General features: G+C 36.8%; 1 protein-coding gene across 2 annotated transcripts in view; it reads left to right on the forward strand.

Annotated features, from left to right (window-relative positions):
- LOC310734424 (PH and SEC7 domain-containing protein 1) overlaps positions 1 to 19,516 on the forward strand; it is a 55,855-nt gene extending 36,339 nt beyond the window's left edge. For both annotated transcript variants that reach the window (XM_083556379.1, XM_083556380.1), the window contains exons 11-17: positions 1,534 to 1,577; positions 7,132 to 7,301; positions 8,325 to 8,395; positions 10,847 to 11,004; positions 14,596 to 14,740; positions 14,969 to 15,112; positions 17,341 to 19,516. In XM_083556379.1, coding sequence (XP_083412505.1) covers positions 1,534 to 1,577; positions 7,132 to 7,301; positions 8,325 to 8,395; positions 10,847 to 11,004; positions 14,596 to 14,740; positions 14,969 to 15,112; positions 17,341 to 17,586 — 978 coding nt within the window. In that variant the 3' untranslated portion in view covers positions 17,587 to 19,516. The remainder of the gene's footprint in view (positions 1 to 1,533; positions 1,578 to 7,131; positions 7,302 to 8,324; positions 8,396 to 10,846; positions 11,005 to 14,595; positions 14,741 to 14,968; positions 15,113 to 17,340) is intronic.
- Positions 19,517 to 20,259: the final 743 nt, after the last annotated feature.

The raw sequence follows: 20,259 nt of genomic DNA on the forward strand, positions 1-20,259 counted from the left end.
GTACAGAATTGCAACTATAAAGAGCGAAAATCATAAACTCGTCTGAACACTATTAAATTAATTAAATGAAATAATCCTAATATTTACAGAACTCTTTAACATAAATTAAAATACTTTTATATTTGTTAAACAGCTATACATTTTAAAGCTAATTTATTATTATACTTACCTTGCTTGCACCCACCATTCAAGTCTCTGTGAATGAGCTGTTACTATAGAAACGATGACGTATTAGAGCAAGTGCATTAATAGAAACCTTTCATTTAGGTTCCAGCTGCAATTATTGTCAGTGCTGCGTTGTTGTGTAAAATTAATCGTTGTCTTCAGTTTCTAACACTCAACATTGCTGTGGATAAATCTCTATTAAGATAAAGGCAATGTTATTGTGCGGCTCTGAATGTAGTCAATGGAATCCTCTTAAAAGCTGCCAATCCAATACAATTTTATTTTATTGTGAGTGCTCGCAACTATCTGTGATGTTGGTGTAACAATGTTAAGGGAGTAATGTATTGATCTTGATTTGTGTCTATTTTGAATAGCAAACAGTAAGGACCTGTTGGTATGAGTTACCAAAAAGCATATTACTGCTGTCACTGGGGAATAAAAGCGTGGATTAACATAGATGTATTTTTGATGATTATCATATAGTATGGGGTTAAAATGCATAATTGTAGCTAGGAGTGAAAATTTTAAAGCCCTGACTAGTCTTGGGAGTTTGTAAAAAGCAAGATATGTGTACTTAGTTATGAGTATTTTCCAGCAATATTTGTTAGCAAATCTTAATCGAATTAGATGTGATGAATAGTTCAGTAACACAGTACTGTTTTAAAATTGCTACTCATTGTTGAAAGAATTTGATATGCGAAGCCGTATACAGTAATACGATATATAATATGCTGTTTATACGATATTACTGCTGTAACCACTTTTACTGATATGCCCTTGCATGGAGAAATTGCTGAACGTGCATTATTTTGCAGTATTTCCTGTTGCAAGAATAGCATTAAGCCAGTATAAGATTATAATTCATAATGTGTCAGCTGTCATGATATGCTATCACTCAGCTGTAATGTTGTAACTGATGTAATCAGTTTTGCAATGCAACATATCATGAAATGAATACAGCCTTGGATTCCATTTTCACATTACCATTAACGGTACTCCACAAATTAATAGGCTGTGCTTGAATTAATGGCTGTGCTTTTTTTTTTTTTTTTCTTTTGTTTTATTCAGTAGAAGAGATGCAGTTGAGAATAATCAATTGCATGCAGCATAATTATCCAAAATGACAGCAGTCAGATTTGAGGGCTCCATCACAAATCATTTGAAATTTTTAATTAAAGCTGTGGGAGACTGATATTTAATCACAAAATAAGACATTGTTGACACGTTATGTCACTGCAGTGATGATCGCTGTTGCCTTTGAGCCTCTGAATTGTGTTTTATATAAATATGTTTGGGTAGACATGGTTTTTATGCTTTCAAGCTCAGCATAATATTTCTGTCTAATTCACCTGTTGTGTCTCTCTGCAGGCGCTCTACAACTCCATTAAGAATGAGAAGCTTCAATGGACAATGTGAGTCTCTTCTACTGTACATGCTCATGATGCCAGATAGAAAATGGGTCCTGTTTTTTTTTTTCTCTCCTTATTTGACTTGCCTACCAGCATCCATTTCTTGGGTTTTGCTAGATAAAAAAGTTGCAATGACCATTTTAATGCGGAACATTTGTCATTTTGTGAAGTGTATGTCAGATATTGGATTTTAGTTTTATAAAGTCATTTGAAGGTTAGAATATATTTGTGGTGCTATCCTTGATAAAATCGGGACATGTTCGTATCAGTGTGTGTATGTAGATGACGTCTGCTGCGATGATGCTGTAAGGGGTGTAGGGTAGGAGCATTACCGTGTCAAAGATTTCTATTCTTGCTTTTGCCATCGCAGTCACCAATTAACATCCCTGGTTTTCCTAGTGCTGTTGCTATGGTTACTCCTCCATGACTACCGCTCCATAGCAGCAGCTCTCATCTCCTTTTGCTGATCTGAATTCATTCTCACTCTTGCACGCACACACACACACACACACACACACACACACACACACACACACACACACACACACACACACACACACACAAATACAAATATACAAACACAACAAGCATAAGCACATAGCTGTGCATAGCAGAGGCTCTTTGAAACCCATGGCTAATGCCTTATATTCAAAGTAAAGGTGTGCTTCCATTCCTCCTACTACCTGCCTTAAAATAGTCTCCCTGTTTATTCCTTTTCCGCACCCAATCCCTCACTCAGTCAGTCACAGACACAAGAACAGGACACGTATCCCAGGATTTGGGGGTTTACTTTCGGCTGCATATCACAGGAGAAATATTTGATGCTTTTCACAGTAGTAGTGTTATGCAAACATGCTCTCTGCTCCACATGGGTACGTGTTACACTTTCCAGGTTATGCATTATATATGAAGAGTTGTGGGCTGTTGTGCAGCAGTGCAGCGTGTACTGGAAGACGCCGCATGTTGCTGGAAAGAACTGGATTGGGGATACTGCAAAAGCAAGAGCAGATGAGTGAACTGGATGAGAAGGTTAAATATAGATATGGGAAAAGGATGAAAGGATGCTGTGTCAATATGTCATATAGGGATGAAAGACAAGTCAGGGTCACTTGATTGTATAACGTTGATAGGTGTATTTATGTACACACAGTTTAGGGTTGATTTGCTTTATGCAATTTAGTGCGTAAAGTTAACATAATTTAATGCATTACAGTTTTAGCTTTAAAAAAAAAAAAAAAAAATCATCCTTTGCATCATCCAAGTTTCTGCCGGTTGGGCTTATTATTCTGTGTTTGCGCTAACAGCTGCTTGGGTTGAATATTGAGCAAGTAGAAAGCAATCCTCTTGGTTACAGGAGCCTGTGGCATTGTTAGGATACAAACAGTCGAATTCCTGCCAATTAGTTAAACCCTTAGTTACTTCACTCAGAAGCCTACGATAAAACCAATGTACATCTCCACGGGTCATACTATACTACTTATTTTTATAGTAAAGTAATAAAATAAAAACCTTTTAAAAAAATAAAATACTGAACAACTGTACAAATAACCTACAACTCAGATAATCCTGATTGTGAAGAACATATTCGATCTTAGAAAACGTTTTTTTTCTCCTGTGGGGAATTGTTGAAGAGTGAAATAAAAAATAATAATAAATCTGAATTTTTTTGCATTGTACATATATAAGAGGAACAGAATGATGTAAGCACCATGAGTCCATGGAATCATCCTGTTTGGTGTGAACATGGCAAGACAGTGGTGCTAGTGGGATGTGGGCATTATTTTTTATTTTTTTTGCTGTTGATGTTCTAGCGTACATATGAATGAATTGCACAGCATGTCTGAGGCTTGTTGTAGATCATGTACATATTTTCTTAGCTAAACTTTCAGATAACATGATGCTTTTTTTTCCACAGTTTCAGTTTGCAACTTAGAGATTTATTGTTACATGCAACTATGGTAAGCACAGACATAATTATCTGGATTATGTACATAAGTGAAGAGGGTCACAGTGCTAAGATGCAGGTTCAAGTTCTAATTATGTGCTTGGATGATGATAGTTATTTAGAAGGCTCATATCATAACAGTATATGGAAAGTGTGGCCGTGTAGCACATCGCACATTGCACATAGCCAGCTCACAGCTCTAGGGTTTCAGGTTCGATCCGGAGTTATGTACTTTGTGTACATTTTTTATGTGTTGTCCTTGTTTCTTTATGAGTTTTCTCTGGGTACTGGATTTTCTCCTAGTTCTAAAATGCAGTGGTTTCCCCAGCCTGGGTGTATTTTTGTGGATAGTTCTCGGTGTTGTTCTTTAAATGGACTCTGGATCCACTACAACCATTTTGATGCATGTGAATTTCAATTTTAAGGATCTCTGAGATGATTAAGAGTGGAGCGTTAATAATTTTTAGCAAGATCTCGTGAAAACAAATGCAGAATTATGGCCTATGTAGAGATGTGATCCTATTCTGATTGACAAAGTTTCTTAATAGATTCAATTATAATTGTGTATATTTTGCCACACAATATTTTGTTAAATTAATAATTTTTTAGGGATCTCTCTGATTCACTGCCAGCTATGCACAGATTTTTGGCTGGAACAGCTTCTGTGTTATACAGAATCTGCCAGAATTTCATTAATTTCTCCACCTCATCCCAAGTGAATGTGTAACAGATGAAGTTCTGCTCAGTCCCTGCTGCCTATGGTATTTCTGTGACTCCTGTCATCTCTCATGTGTATATTATTCTGTTGAGAATGGCAGCTTTTAATTGTTGGCCTCCATACTTCTTAGCTCGACTAAATGTCACGGTTATATATCTAGTCTCAGATGCTTAATAGCATTTAAAGTGATGCATCAGTGCATCAATGATGACCGTGAAAATGACAAACCCACCGGTGCTGGTGTGCTGCTTCTAAATGGTAGTCTTGGGATTTGGATGGTTGTCTATGTACAGAGAACTATATAACATTTTGGTTTTAAAATTACAACTTTATGATCTTAATATTTTTTCAAGTATGTTTTCAATATTAACAATATTGATGCTATTAATCCATTAAATATATTTTTGTCATAATGTCTAGTAAAAGCTCCCATATGTGTAAATAACATGGGTGTAACATTATTTATTATTAATTATAGAGTAATTTTGAGGTCTCTGCATGCCTAAATATAGCTTTTTATGTAGGGTAGGGAGAATCTGTGATTAAAATGTGTGTGTTTGTGTGTGTGAGAATAAACACGTTCTTAGGTATATGTGAATGTGTTTTGTGGCAGTGCCTTATGTACCCATCAGAATGGCAGTGAATTTAGATGGCTGGCTGATGTTATTTGATTGCATATGTTAGGGTGAGGTTATTTTTGTGGCTGTGTGTGTGCTTTTCAGTGTGTGTGTGTGTGTGTGTGTGTGTGTGTGTGTGTGTGTGTGTGTGTGTGTGTGTGTTTTATGTGTCCTCATTAGCTGCCACACTCCTTCTAGCATTACATTGTTTGTTCCTACTTAGTGCTGGTCCATTAATACACACTTCAGCCTCTGCACTTGGTTTGTCTTTCTTTGTATATTCACTTCTGAACCTCAAAAATGATTGGCAGAATTATACAGAAAGTTGCCATTTTTACTATACTCATTTTGATTTTCGATCACCATCAAATCAGAGCCAGTCCTGCGCAATAATTCTACATAATTGTGTAGGGAAGAATGGCCAAATTATTCTCATACAGTACTATCATTTTAAATATGCTTAATATTGAAACATCAGCTTGTTTCACATCATGGAGCTTCAGAGACACTTGGCTTATACATGTATTTTAATAAACCTAATAAAAAGCTGTGTACTATACTGAAATCTTTAATACAATCATATAAAGACATACTTGTGCACCTACAAAATTGACAGTATAGTAGATAGACCTGTATATTATATTGTAAAGAAGATAGACCTGCAAATATTATAACACCTTTAGATTTTTCTTTTCTTTGTCTTACCATTTCTCCAACCATTTCTTATATCATTTCTCATGCACGTGTCAGTCTTCCTCTCATCTCTCCATGTTTTTTTCCCCTTTGTGTGAGATAATGCTGGCAGTTGCCAGGCAACAGGCTTGAAGTTTTCCGCACATGCTCCGTCAGTCAGTCGTGTTTGTGTATGCGGTTTGACCGCTGCACTTTTTTTCTGCCTGTTGGTGATGAAACCATTCAGGGTTCAGCCTCTGGTTAAGATCCATTTTAGCTTTTTTGGCCCACGCTTAAAGCTGTAAAATGGTACAGTATTTCAGCAGAAGATATCTTATTGATTTGGACATGTTCACAGTGGCTTATATAACACCAGATTAGGTTTATACAATCATTTAACCACAATGTTCTCAAGCCCAGTGTTTACAACCTTTAGTGTGTGGATCTGTAGCTGATATGTGGCACTGTGTTGCTGTTTCATACATGCAAAATAGCTGATTTTACCCCCACAGTTTAAGACCCTGGTATAGTGAAAAGTTGCTCATTAATAAAGTCCCACATAAACGGATATCACCTCTGATGAAGTATCTAGAGACCATATTTTAGCTCTGTACAATGATGAGATTAGTTTTTTGGCTATTACAAGGTGTTGGTGGCTGACTGCCTTGCTGTTTTCTTAATTAAAGCTTGCTTGATTTCAGAAGTTCATACCTCTACTTGGAAATAAATATGCTCATGGTCTGTAGTCAGGTTTTACAATAAGTACGAAATCAGTTTTTTTGTTTAAATATCTGAATGGTTTAACCCTGGCTTTTCTTGTTGGCCTTCTGAAGCAGCATAGCTCATTCCAAATATTTCACTTTGCTAACAGAAGCCTTGACAAAATCCTTCCCTTAGTTTTTAGCATAAGACACAGCTCCAGGTTTTAATTTGTCTGTAGGTGTTTTTAAATACGGATTTAAAAAAAAAACCTTCCGACCGATTCTTTGTTATTTTCTTATGTGCTGTTTTAACAATTTTAATTGTAATCTATGAACCGATATTAATATTTAAATTGTATTTCCTTTATAAAACATTTCATGGTTTATTGGATAGTTGGCCCTTTGAAGGTTCCCTAAAAGACATGAACTAGGCAATCCCTTTGCATTAGCAATGCTAGATAATAAAAAAAAAAAAAAGTTTCCTACTGGTCCAGTGACACTTTGTCTTGTAAAGTGATGCAACCTTGCACACTATGGATTAATTAAATCACTGACATGCCACCAAGAGTTGCTTTAGAGAGCACACGGTGAAGGGCAAAAAAAAAAAAAAAAAAAAAAAAAACAGATGGTGGGGAGAAGAGCAAGTATTATAGTGTCAACTATCAGGAACAACAGTCTGATATGAGCACAAGTCAGGAGAGCTCATTAGCAGGCACGGTGCCATGCATTCAGCCATGTGTGCCGTATAAAATAGGGACACAGAATAGGGCAACAGAGCTTTGTGTTTAATTCACTAGTAATTAAATGTTCTGACGTACTCTAATTGATCATCCTGAGGGCTTCATTGTACTTAGAAATGGGTTTGTGTGTCTAACCTAATGGGATTTTTATTTACGTTCTTTAGTGATGAGGAGTTGCGTAAGTCGTTCTCGGAGTTGGGAGAGCATCGCGAAGACACAAATTCAAGAGACATGAAGTGCACAGGGAGAGGGATAGTGCCATCATCTGGTGCACTTCTCTACAAGATGGGTTTCCTGGTACGCAAAGTCCACGCTGACAGTGACGGGAAAAGAAGTATGTTTCAATATTCACTACTTTTATCAGTTCACGCCCTGACAGCTATTTTAAAGTGCAAAACATGTGGCTGGTCTGATTGATATATAGAAGTGCAGAGAATCACTGAAAAAACACAAGCATTGTTTATCAAATATGAATGAACTTTGGGAAAATACTGCAATTAATTTGGTGCAATATACATTTGTTAGCACTAGAGGGTGGTAAACTCTCATTTGTTGTGAATATGGGTTTTTGGATTAAAGCCCATTGTGGGCTATCAAGGCAACTGCTGATTTGTAATTTGGCACCTCATTGTTTTCACAGTTTCTCTCAGTACAGTTATTAATAGTTAATCAGACAAAAGAAGCAACAATAAGAGGCAACTGAACCTCAAATATGGCTTGAAGTGAGTGCATATTGGACTAAATGCAATATAAAAAGAATACTGTGAATAATATAATAATTACTTACTAATTACTTCCATGTGCCTCTGTGCCAGGACATTTACTATAATGAGCCAGTGGAAAAATAAATACTTTGGTTCTCTTTGAAACCACACTATCCCAATTTGCTTATTTACAACTCTAACCTCTTATATATCCTTCATATCTTTCACTATAAATATTTAAACATCTACTGCAATGATATTGCTTGGGATAGGGGTGGAAAGCGGTAGCTCAGTGGTTAAGACATTGGACTTATTTGAGTTCAAATTTCCAGCACGGCCAAGTTGCCCTTAACACTCAACTGCTCAGTAAGTGACATCAACTATAAGTCATTTCGATAAGGGTGTCTGCCAAAGTGCCATAAATGCACATCTATCACTGGGTGATATCATCTCAGCTTAATATATTTATATGCATATAGGAAGTCTGCTAGTATGTGTCCCTAATATAAACATTTATTTTGTTTCTGTGATAAACTGTGACAGAAGAGCAGCATAAATTGCTATCTTTTCTACTTATACACACATTTCCAGTTGTGGTCAGTTCTGTGTTTCAGTAAAACATTAACCGGATTCAATTATTTTACAAATTACAGCTCCACGTGGAAAAAGAGGTTGGAAGACTTTCTATGCTATCCTGAAGGGTCTTATTCTTTACCTCCAGAAGGTGAGAAGCTTTTTTCCTTCTTGTGTTGCTACATGACTTTCTGCCTGACTATGAGCATGAGTTGTACACACACGATAAGGCTGTCAAATTAACACGTTGATAACATGTTTATTCACTACGTCTCTCTCTCTCTCTCTCTCTCTCTCTCTCTCTCTCTCTCTCTCTCTCTCTCTCTCTATTTTATATATATATATATATATATATATATATATATATATATATATATATATATATACTGTGTTTTATTGACTCTGTAAATTGAATTATGTAAATAAAATAAATGATAGTAAACAAAAACATGTTAAATAACCCACAATATGTTTTAAATTGTGGTTCTTAAAAGTAGCCAGCTTTGCACACTTTTGGTATTGTCTCAGTCAGTCGGGGTAGTCACCTGGATTTAGATCAGGTGATTGTGGAGGACAGGTCATCTGATTTAACATTCCATAAGAATAGTAGATAAGAATAGTAAAGAAATAGCTCTTTCATAATCTAGAGGTGTGTTTTGGGTGATTTGTCCTGTTGGAAAACAAATAATGCCCCCACTAAGTGATAACCAGATGTGATGGCATATCACTGCAAAATGCTGTGGTAGCCATACAGGATAAGTGTCCCCTTAATTCTGACTAAATCATCGTCAGAATCACCAGCAAAGCAACCATCACATCTTCTTCTCCATGCTTTACAGTGGAAACCACACATTCAGGAACCATCTGTATATCTAACAAAGACACGGCAGCTAGAACCTAAAATCTCACATTTGGGCTCACAAATAGATGGTTTTCCACTGATCTAATGTCTATTGGCCCAAACAGGTCTCTTCTGCTTGTTGTTCTTCTGAAGTAATGGTTTCCTTGCCGAAAATCGACCATGAAGGTCTGACTCAAGCAGTGTTCTCTGAACGATGGATGTTGAAATATGTCTGCCACTAAAACTCAGAGATGCTTTTATGTAAATCCACGGTTTCTGATGCTTGTAATTCTAATAAATTTATCCTCTGCTGCAGCAGTAGCTCTGCTTTTCCTAGGACGGTCCTCGTGAGAGCTTGTTTCACCGTAGCGTTTAATAGCGTTGGCAAATACACTTGGGAAAACATTTAAAGTTCTTGAGATTTTTTGGATTGACTAACCTTCATTTGTAATTAATTTTTTTATTCTTGCTGTAATGTGGAATTATACAGTACAGAATTTTATGGTACTTACCCTCTCCTCTGCACAAGACAACTGATAGTCTAAAGCACATTACAAAGGCAAGAAATGACGCACATGAACTCTTGAGCCCTTTCCTGTTTGCAGTGGTGATGAACAGGTTGATGGACGAGGTCAGACAGGAGTCTCCTTGGACAATGATGTTTGCGGAAGATATTGTGATTTGTGGTAAGAGTAGTGAGCAAGGTTAAGAAGATCCTGGAGAGGTGGAGGTATGTGCTGGGGAGAAGGGGAATGAAAGTCAGTAGGAGTAAAACAGAGTACATGTGTGTGAATGAGAGGGAGGGCAGTGGAGTGGTGCGGTTGCAGGGAGAAGAGGTGGAGAAGGTGGAGGAGTTCAGGTACCTACTGTCAACAGTGCAAAGTAATGAAGAGTGTGTTAGAGAAGTGAAGAAAAAAGTGCAGGCAGGGTGGAGTGGGTGGAGAAGAGTGGCAGGAGTGATTTGTGATAGAAGAGTATCTGCAAGAGTGAAAGGGAAAGTTTATAGGACTGTGGTAAGACCTGCGATGTTGTATGGTTTAGAGACAGTGGCATTGAGTAAAAGACAGGAGGTGGAGCTGGAGGTAGCAGAGCTGAAGATGTTGAGGTTTTCGTTGGGAGTGACTACGATGGACAGGATTAGAAATTAGTTTATTAGAGGGACAGTGCATGTAGAACGTTTTGGAGACAAGGTGAGGAAGGCAAGATTGAGATGGTTTGGACATGTTCAGAGGAGGGGCATGGGGTATATCGGTAGGAGAATGCTGAGGATGAAGCCGACAGGAAGGAGAAAAAGAGAAAGGCCAAGGAGGGGGTTTATGGATGTGGTGAGGGAAGACATGAAGGTAGTTGGTGTGAAAGAGGCAGATGTAGACGACAGGTGGGGTGTGAAGATGGGCAACCCCTAATGTGAGAAGCCGAAAGAAGAAGAAGAATCTATCTATTTGTCCTTCTGTAGCTTAATGTAGCATTAGATTTAAGGTATCAGTGACATAAGATATATATCGTGTATTACATGACTAAATGTTTCAGGGTTTTTAAGGCTTAATACCAAAGCATGTCCAGCTCTTTCATTTTGCAATCTGAAATAAAGACAAAGTATGGGAAAGCATATAGATTTAATAGATTTATTTTTATTTGATTTAACAAATAAAATCTTACTTCTGGCAATGTGGCAAATGACCCACACGGTCTTCTGTCTTGTCTGTTCCCATTTTTACGATGCTTTTAATAGATTTAATTAATAATTGTTTTCTGTACCAGGGTGAGATTCAGCCTGATAAGCAGCTTTCTGATGAAGATCTGAAGAACGCCGTGTCCATTCACCACTCGCTGGCTGTTAGAGCCACCGATTATCACAAGCGGCCCAACGTGTTCTACCTGCGCACAGCCGACTGGAGGGTCTACCTGTTCCAAGCTCCGTGAGTACCACACGCAGAACATTTCTCTGGATGTCTCTGCTCACAGAGTAGTGCCAGGTTCCCCATTTTGCAACAATTATGCACAAGATCCAGATACTAAAACAAGGTTTTATAAAGTTATAATAAGCAAAACATCTAATTAAAAAAAAAGTTTTTTTTTTCATCTGACTAATAAAAAAAAAGATAAAAAATAATCGTCCAATTAACCGATTATCAAAATACTCTCTAGTTGCAGCCCTAATATGAATGTTCTTAAAAATGTGGCAGGAAAAAAACTCCCTGAGATGGCATAAGGAGGAAATCTTGAGAGGAATCAGACTCAAGAGGAAATCCATCCTCATCTGGGTAGCACCGAATGTCCATTTATTACATACAAACTTAGTCACTACAGTCCAAAACCACCCTTAAAGCTCCTGTGTTACTCCGTAATTTCATGGATCCCCAGGCCGTTGATGTGAAACCTCCAATCGAAGAGAACACCATTCAGAGGCAGGCCGGAATGATGACAGGCAGATACGAGGAGAGGAAAGGGGCAGGAACAGTAAACCTGTAAGAGTGAGGGGACAAAAGCATACAAATATCCAAGTTCACTGAACACTTTATATCCATGATCCCTCTAGATCTGCTCCTTTACCTAAGAGAAACCTACTGATAAAAGGCTTGACTAAATTAATATGTTTTCAGCCTTGACTTGATCACTGAGACCGTGTCTGAGTCCTGAACACTAATTGTAAGGCTGTTCCATAACTGTGGGGCTTTATAAGAGAAAAATCTGCCACCTGCTGTAGTCTTTATTATTTAAGGTACTAAAAAATGGCCTGCAGCTTTTGCTCTAAGTGGGCGTGGAGGATCATATTGGTATAGTTACAAGTTCACTCAGATACTGCGGAGGTAACAAAAGCATAAACTAGTTTTTCTGCATCCTGTAATGACATATTTCAAATTGGTGAAAAGGTGAAAGAAGGCTATCCTGGTAATGTTAATCACACCAAGTTCTTTGCTGTACACACTGAGATGCAGACACTATCCAGAGATGCTACATAATCAGAAAGTTTGCTTTTCGCTGCATGTGGTCCTAGTAAAAGTAATTCCGTCTTATTCGAGTTGAGCAGAAGGAAGTTATCAAGCATCCACTGTCTAATGTTGTTTACACACTCCTCAACATTGTTAAGCTTATCTCTCTCATCTGGCTTTGCTGAAATATATACAATTGTGTAGCTTCAGCATATACAAAGAGAAAAGCAGTGGGCCTAAGACAGATCCTTGCGGAGTACCAAACTTTACCTCAGAGAGTGTGAAGAACTCACACTCTCTGAGGTAAAGTTTGGTACTCCGCAAGGATCTGTCTTAGGCCCACTGCTTTTCTCTTTGTATATGCAGTGGGCCTAAGACAGATCCTTGCGGAGTACCAAACTTTACCTCAGAGAGTGTGAAGAACTCACAATTTACATCAACAAACCGATCAACAAAGACCAGTCAACAAAGACCTAATCCAGGAGAGAGCTGATTCCTTTATTTCAACATTTACAAGTCTAGCAAGTAGGATATTATGATCAATGGTGTCAAAATCTGCACTAAGGTCAAGCAAAACAAGAGACAAAACCCTGATCAGTGGCCAATATAAGGTAATTTACCACTTTCATTACTGCTGAGACTGTGCTATGATGAGACCTAAATCCCAACTGATACATTTAAACATTTTTATTCCTAAGTAGGTGTAAAAATAACTGCTGTGCTACAACCTTTTCTAAAGTCTTTGTGATAAATTAGAGGTTTGCTATTGGCCTGTAGTTTGTAGCAGGTTTCTTAATTAGCGGGTTGATAACAGCCAGTTTGAAGGATATAGTTACATAACCAGTTTAATTAAATCTGGAATTATCTGTTTGAAGAAACTTGTAGGGAAGGGATCGATAATACAAGTTGATGATTTTCATGAGGGAATAAATAAAATTAAGCTATTCTTTGTAATTGATTGTGTTTTATTATTACAGTGCTGTCTACAGAGGAATTAGCGTAGCTGCTGTTCATGATGATAACAAGCTAGTGACAATTCTTTTAAGGAAAATTAATCCAGTATAGAAAAGAGGCTAGTACTAATTTGACAGGGAGCATTAAGATTTTATTACAGAGCAATAAAAAAGTGATGTGATCTCAGATTCCAGATTTGCACTATTTTCACAGATGAAAGCATCAGGGTAAGTAAGGAAGCACTTAAAGTGATGCATCAATCATGCACAGTGCCTCTAGAGGCAATGTTATGGGATTGCTTTAGTTGGTCAGGTCTCAGCTCAGCAGCATTATACAGCAATGAAATTAATTTAGCTGAGCACCTGAATATAAAGAATGGCTAGGTAATTAGTGTTTTTTTCTTTGATGAAGCATGGATGACTATGCTGAGATTCATCAGGTTCTAATTGTGACTTTAGTACAATTTCATTCTCTCCTGTCTAATGTAAGTCTAAAAGTAAATAAATGCTGTTGCATATGGTTAATGAAATAATGTTACAGTGAATGCATGTGTTCATGAAAGCCGAAAGTGGTGTGTGTGACTTCTTTTTGATCAGGCTACGGAGACACAAAATTCATAGTTCGGTTCGTGCCTTGGATTTTAATTCACGGTTCGATTCGATTTCAGTCCAGTCATGGGAAATAATTGCAATTTATTATTCTTAAAAATTTTAAACAATGTAAAATAAAATGCCTGCTTGGTTAATTAATATATAAAATAATATTTTATAATATTAAATTAAGAATAAAATATATATAAAAAAATAAAATAGAATAAATACAATTTACAAATCTACAAACCACTTTTTTATTATATTGGTTAAATTAAGTAATCAATTCAATTGGCACAAATTAAATTAAATAAAATTTAATGAATGGAAAAATTTAATTAAATAGTTTACATTTGTTAAATCCCATTTGGGTAATTTAGATTGTTCTACTTATTTCTGCATACTTTAACAAATGTCTTTATTCCTTCCATCCTTTATTCATTATTTTTTTCAATATGCGGAATTTCTCCTTTTAAGAGAAATTCTTGAAGCTGGACATAAAACGCTAAAGAATCCATATTGTTAGAATGTCTTGGTAGCAATTTTGTGCATGTTATATAAAGCACTACAAATCGTATTTCGGTGAAGAAATTCATATTTTATCTATATTCTGCATGTGAAAAGGATTGCATTTGGTACACATGTGCACCGAACCAAAAGCCCAGTACCTTGTATGTGGCATGCATGGCCATTATGTCACTGATCTGTTATGTGTTGGGTTTGTTTGAATTGGATATATTTTCTGCTGGCCCTGTATCCACACTCTCTTGGGATTTTGTTCTGCTCCACTTCCTTTTTGCCCTAGTTAGAGGTCTTATTTTATGAAGTGTATGTGAATATGTGTGCAGTTTACATTGACTGTGAAACGTATTTCCTTCCCGAAAAGTAGTTAATCATATCTGAACCAACTGTATTTCAAGTAAATATTATGTTAGTACAACCTCTATACTGCAGACATAAACTGGATCCATAAACTGTTTGTGTGCGGGGGGTGTCTGTGTGTGTGTGTGTGTGTGTGTGTGTGTGTATATAGGAATGCGGAACAAATGCAGTCTTGGATTACTCGCATCAATACAGTGGCAGCATTGTTTTCTGCGCCGCCTCTCCCAGCTGCCATTGGTTCCCAGAAGAAATTCAGTCGTCCACTGCTACCAGGCTCCACCTCCAGACACTCACAGGTCACATGACTAAACTAGAACATATAAAACTGCATGTTTTAGAATAAAGAATAATGCAAGACAAAGTGTGTGTGTGTGTGTGTGTGTGTGTGTGTGTGTGTGTGTGTGTGTGTGTGTGTGTGTGTGTGTGTGTGTGTGTGTGTGTGTGTATATATATATATATATATATATATATATATATATATTTATATATATACATATATACATATATCTTTTGTGTGTGTTTAGGATGAACAGGTAGAAGCTCATGAGGCTCGCTTTCATGCCACCTCCACAGAGTTGGCAGAGCTCCGCGCATACCCACCTGATCGGAAGGTCAAAGGTCGTGAGCTTGAGGAATACCGGCTTAGGGAGGAGTATTTGGAGTTCGAGGTGAGAGACCACTATGACTTATTAAGCATTCAAGCTCTCTATAATATTTTTATTTGACTAATAATATTAATCGGTGATTCAATTTTAGCAGTGTTTTGTTAGTCTTATATGGTCAACTGCTAAATTATTTGCATCCTCTAAAAGGAGTGAGCAAAAATCTTTGATTACATTCCACAAAGAAAGGGAGGATTATGTATTAAAATAAACATGAATAAACATAATGCATTACAATACAGAAGAACTGAAGGTTCCTTAAAAGAAAACATGGACATTGTTATTCTCTGCCAAAAAAAAAATCAACAAATATTAATATTGCAGAAGGCTTTGCAACGCTTTAAGAAGTGTTTGTCGGGTTGAGCTATAAAAAAAAAAAATTCTGTCTAAACACATGTATGTGCAAAACATTGTTGTGTTTTTCTTCTCCTTAGATACTTTTATAAAAGGTGCTAGTAATTTTGGGTTGGAATTAGACTACATGTTTAAATGTACATTATTATATAAGAGGTGGAAATTAGCCCTTATTCTTTGTTGGTGCTTAACATTTTTTGGCCAAAAATGATTTTTGATTAGAAAAAATTGGTTCCTATCAGCCATTCCCCCCTCACATATCACATTACCTCTGCACTTAAGCCACATTTTGACATGAATGTCAGTCTCACCTTTCACAGCCCTCTGGGTCTTACATTTGTCTTTAATGTTTGTTTTTATTGTTGATAGTCCTTCATGCCTTTTGTTTTGCCAATATTTTTGTCATTTATATGTTTATTATTACTTTATTAAAATAATTTGCTCTTGCATCCACTTCTCTGTCCTGCATAAATATACAAATTAAATTTATGAAGCATGTGTAATTATTTTTTTTTAAATAATGTAAATTCAACCCCACTTCCAAAAAAGTGACAGTGTCAAATGAAAATAAAAACAGAATGCAAAGATTTGCAAATTCCAAACCCATATTATATTCACATATATAGAAATGTTTGAAATAAGGAAATTTTCCATTTTAACCAAAAAATTAATTAATTAATTTTGATGGCTTCAACATGTCTTAATAAAGTTGGGATGGGGCAAAAAAAAAAAAGTCTAGAAACCACAGGTGTTCTTAAAACTAAACATTTTGCAACTAATTAGGTTAATTGACAACAGGTAAATAAGTAAGATGATTTGGGTTTTAGAGAGGCAAATTCTCTCTGAATTAAAGATGGGCAGAGCTTCACCAAACTGTGATGTGCCTACAAATGTTCAAGATAATTTTGCAAAGCAGTTGAATATCTTATAATTTACAGTACATATCATCAAGAGTTTAAAAAAATCTGGAGTGATCTATGTAAAACAAGGGATTAGGGCGAAAATTAATATTGATGCCCGTGATCGCCAGGCCCTCAGGTGGCACTGCTTTCAAAACAGTCATGATTGGAAATTGAAATCACTAAATTTGCTCATTAACTTCAACAAATCATTGTCTGTGAACACAGTTTGCCATGTCTTCCACAAATGCAGGTTAAATCTCTATCATGCAAAGAAGACGAAATGCGTGAACATGATCCAGAAATGCCTCTCTGGGCCAAAGCTCATTTAAAATGTACTGAGGCAAAGTTGAATACTATTCTGTGGTCTGATGTATCGAAATTTTTTGGAAACCTTCGACACCACATCTTTCAGACTAAATAGGAGAAGGATCACCAGGCTTATCAGCACTCTGTTCACAAAGCTGCATCTCTGGTGGTATGGGAGTGCATAACAGGGCAGCTTGCAAATTTGGAAAGGCTCCATCAATGCTGAACGGTATATAATGTACTGTACTGTTTTAGTGCAAAAAATGCTTACATCCAGAAAACATTTTTTTTGATCTTGCATATTTGAGCAGGACAATGCTAACTGCATTTTGCATCTATTACAATAGCATCACTTCGTAGTAGAAGAGTTTAGGTGCTGCTGGTCTTCTTAGTTCCCAGGTGTATACAGACAGAACACATGATGCTACACAGTGGTAAATATGGCCCTGTCCCAACTTTTTTTTTTTGACGAGTTGCAGCTATCAAATTCAAAAATAACTTCTTTCCCCCGTTAAAATGGTATATATTCTTGGTTAAAGCATTATAGATATTATTTTTGTTGTGAATAGAATATGGATTTGCAAATTCGGTTTTATTTACATTTTACAGTGTTTGAACTTTTTGAAAATGACTGGATTATGTATACAATATTCTCTCTCTCTGTCCTTTCAGAAAACACGATATGAGACATACAGCATGCTACTAAGAGCGAAGCAGCGCTGTGAAAGTGATGATCTGTCAGTCTTTGAGGCCATGCTGCTGGCAGAGGGGTCTCTGCAGAGGGCTCAGTCCAGCCCCAGTCTCCAGGAGATCAGTGTCACTTGCAGCACCAGAGACAAAGCTCCTTCCAACACAGGCAATGGCACAGGCACAAGCCAAGGCCAGAGACACAGTTATCGCCAGGCTGTCAGAAAATGACTCAGGAAACTTGCAGAAAGCTCTTTGTTCTAGGAATGAAGTGAGGTGATTCTCTTTTCCTGCTCTTTGTGCCTGGAAGTAGTGGCACAGATCCTGACTGAGTCTGACTCTGAGATCATAATCTGGTCAAAGAAGTCACAGTGCAGGAGCTGAATAAAGATGTGGAGGTACAGGAATGTGTGGAAAAACACTCCATGGTGTTTGTCAAGGGCTGAATTGAGGGACGGAAGGAATTTTATCTGCTCATCTACAACCCCTCTCTCCCAATGCCCAAATGTCTTCAGTTTCCATGTGTTCTTTGGATTTGCACACACAGATCGAATCAATTTTAGGACCAAAAAGAGCTCTGTACCTTTAAAAATGACTGTTAGCCCTGCAGCATCGTAACGGCAGTTACTCAAATCGATGGTGTTGTTGATCCCTGTTTTTACAAACCATACTAGAATTCCACTCACTATTCATGTAGTTTATGGAACCAAAGGGCATCTTAGCCCATAAAGTTACATCTTATTTGTGCCCACAATTTTTACTTGCATGCATAACAGCACATAGCTGTTCCAATTCTGTGATTCTGCTGGACTGAATCCCAAACAGTATGATTTTAGTTCAGCACCAAGGTATAACAATGTAGTCAAATTGGAAGCTGTTATAAAATTTTGTCAGCCATTAATTTTGACCAGAAATCACTTCCCAGAATCAACCAACTTGAAATAACTCCCAGTGGCACTACAATTAAAAAAATAATACAATTTGTGGACTGAGTGGATTCTCTTTGTAAAGGGATCGAACAAGTGGCTTTTCATTTTGAATGCAAAAATTTGTATACCCCAGAATGTCTCTTGCACTCAAACTCAAATATCCTTACCTTTTATTATATGTCTCTGGAGTTTATTTACATTTTGAATATTATAACATGTTACTCGTCCTTATTCCTTTTTCTTGGTTTTCTTGGCTGAGTGTTTTTGTCTAATGTGGCCAGCATGGCTGAATAGTGATGGCTTCTTGTAAACTCCTCTCTTCTGCAAAAAAAGCAGTGAATCTAGTGGTGATGAGAAATATACAATGTCTTTTGGCTGTCTTTTAGGCTTCTCATGTTTCCTACCTTTCTTTCTGGATGCCCCCTATGGCACCTGGTCGTTTCCTAAGTCTTCTGCTCCGACGGATTAATTCTGATTGTGATGGATTTAAAACTACTGAAATCCAATTAAGTAACCATTGTCATGTCATTGAAAGCCACCAGCAGTAACCAAAAAGCAAACACATCACATCATATAAAAGCTGGTACCAGTAAAATGTGATTTCGTTTTTATATGGCAACCGACTTTGCATTGGACAGCTTGGCCAATGGTTAACATGGATCTGATTTCGATCTGGCTAACCATAGACATTTGACCAAGAAATAGAAATAACAAAATTCAGCTGAAATACAAGACACGTTAAATGACTAGGTGTACATTGTGCAAGTGTGTCTGATTTTATTTTTGTTTTTCACTTGGGTAGTGGATACAATTTGTTATGTTTTGTATGTGTATATGAATGAGTGCTTGGAAAAAAATTATTGATCAATCAAATGTATTTTGAATGTGTGGTACATGGCTGGATCATGGATAATCAGTTTATGGATCATCAACTGCATCCTGTTCAGCATAGACCTATATTTGTATGCTCAGTCAGAACATTTTCATGTTCACTTATTGGCACGCTTTGACATGTATGAGAGATATTAATACACAAATAAATCTAATGTCTGTATAATGTATGTATATTAAATACCAAGGCATCGTCTATTAGAATATTATAAACTCAGTGAGTCATGGTGATGAGATTCAGCAGTCACATTAGGAGATTCACTTGTTCTCATCATATAATATATTTATTATTCTGTTTGGTAAAATGGTTTCAGCAAGTAAATGTTGCAAAACAAAACAAACGACTTGGGTTTTTTTTTGTTATTGTTTTTGTTTTATTATTATAATTTTAAGAGAACTGAGAATGGGGGATACAGTATATTATGATGTAAGCTATATCATGAACAAAGGGTGAGGTGTGCATTCTTTGACTGCCTTTTTGGCAACATTATCAGCTAAAGACTTGCCACTAGCCACTGTTAAGTCCACTGGGTTGTGACTTTTAAACTGAACAATGGCAAGACACTTAGGTAATTTTTAAAGCTTTCAAGGCCAATAAGTTAAAAGCCAGTGCCATATGTGAGATTGGCTTAGCAATTAAACCATGTGTATGCCAAAAGCTTGAGCTACACCAAAAGCATATGATGAGTTTGAGCTACAAGCTTAGCAGCTTGAGCTGAAGGAGAGGATGGTGTGATCTTCATGTACTATATTAGTCAAAGAACAGACAAAATATCCACATAAGATGGTGTCTATGAATATATGTAAACTGGCCTGCAATGGATCTTGTGAGACATATGTAGGCAGAGATAAGTATTCTCAGATCTCTGCTAGACTATCATATTCAGAGACTTCAGTATTTTGGCCAGTGTTGGGCTTAATGATAAAATCATACATGGTAAAAAGGATGGCTTGAAGTGTGAGAATTCCTTATAATATCCAGACACATGTGACTCCTGGCATGGCACATACAGTGTAAGCTGGTATAATAGATCAACCCTTTTAGCATTCGAGTCTTGGTTTACTGGTGTTGTTTCAATGTAAC

The sequence above is a fragment of the Silurus aristotelis genome, assembly GCF_946808225.1.
Source record: "Silurus aristotelis genome assembly, chromosome: 12".
NCBI classification, from domain to species: domain Eukaryota; kingdom Metazoa; phylum Chordata; class Actinopteri; order Siluriformes; family Siluridae; genus Silurus; species Silurus aristotelis.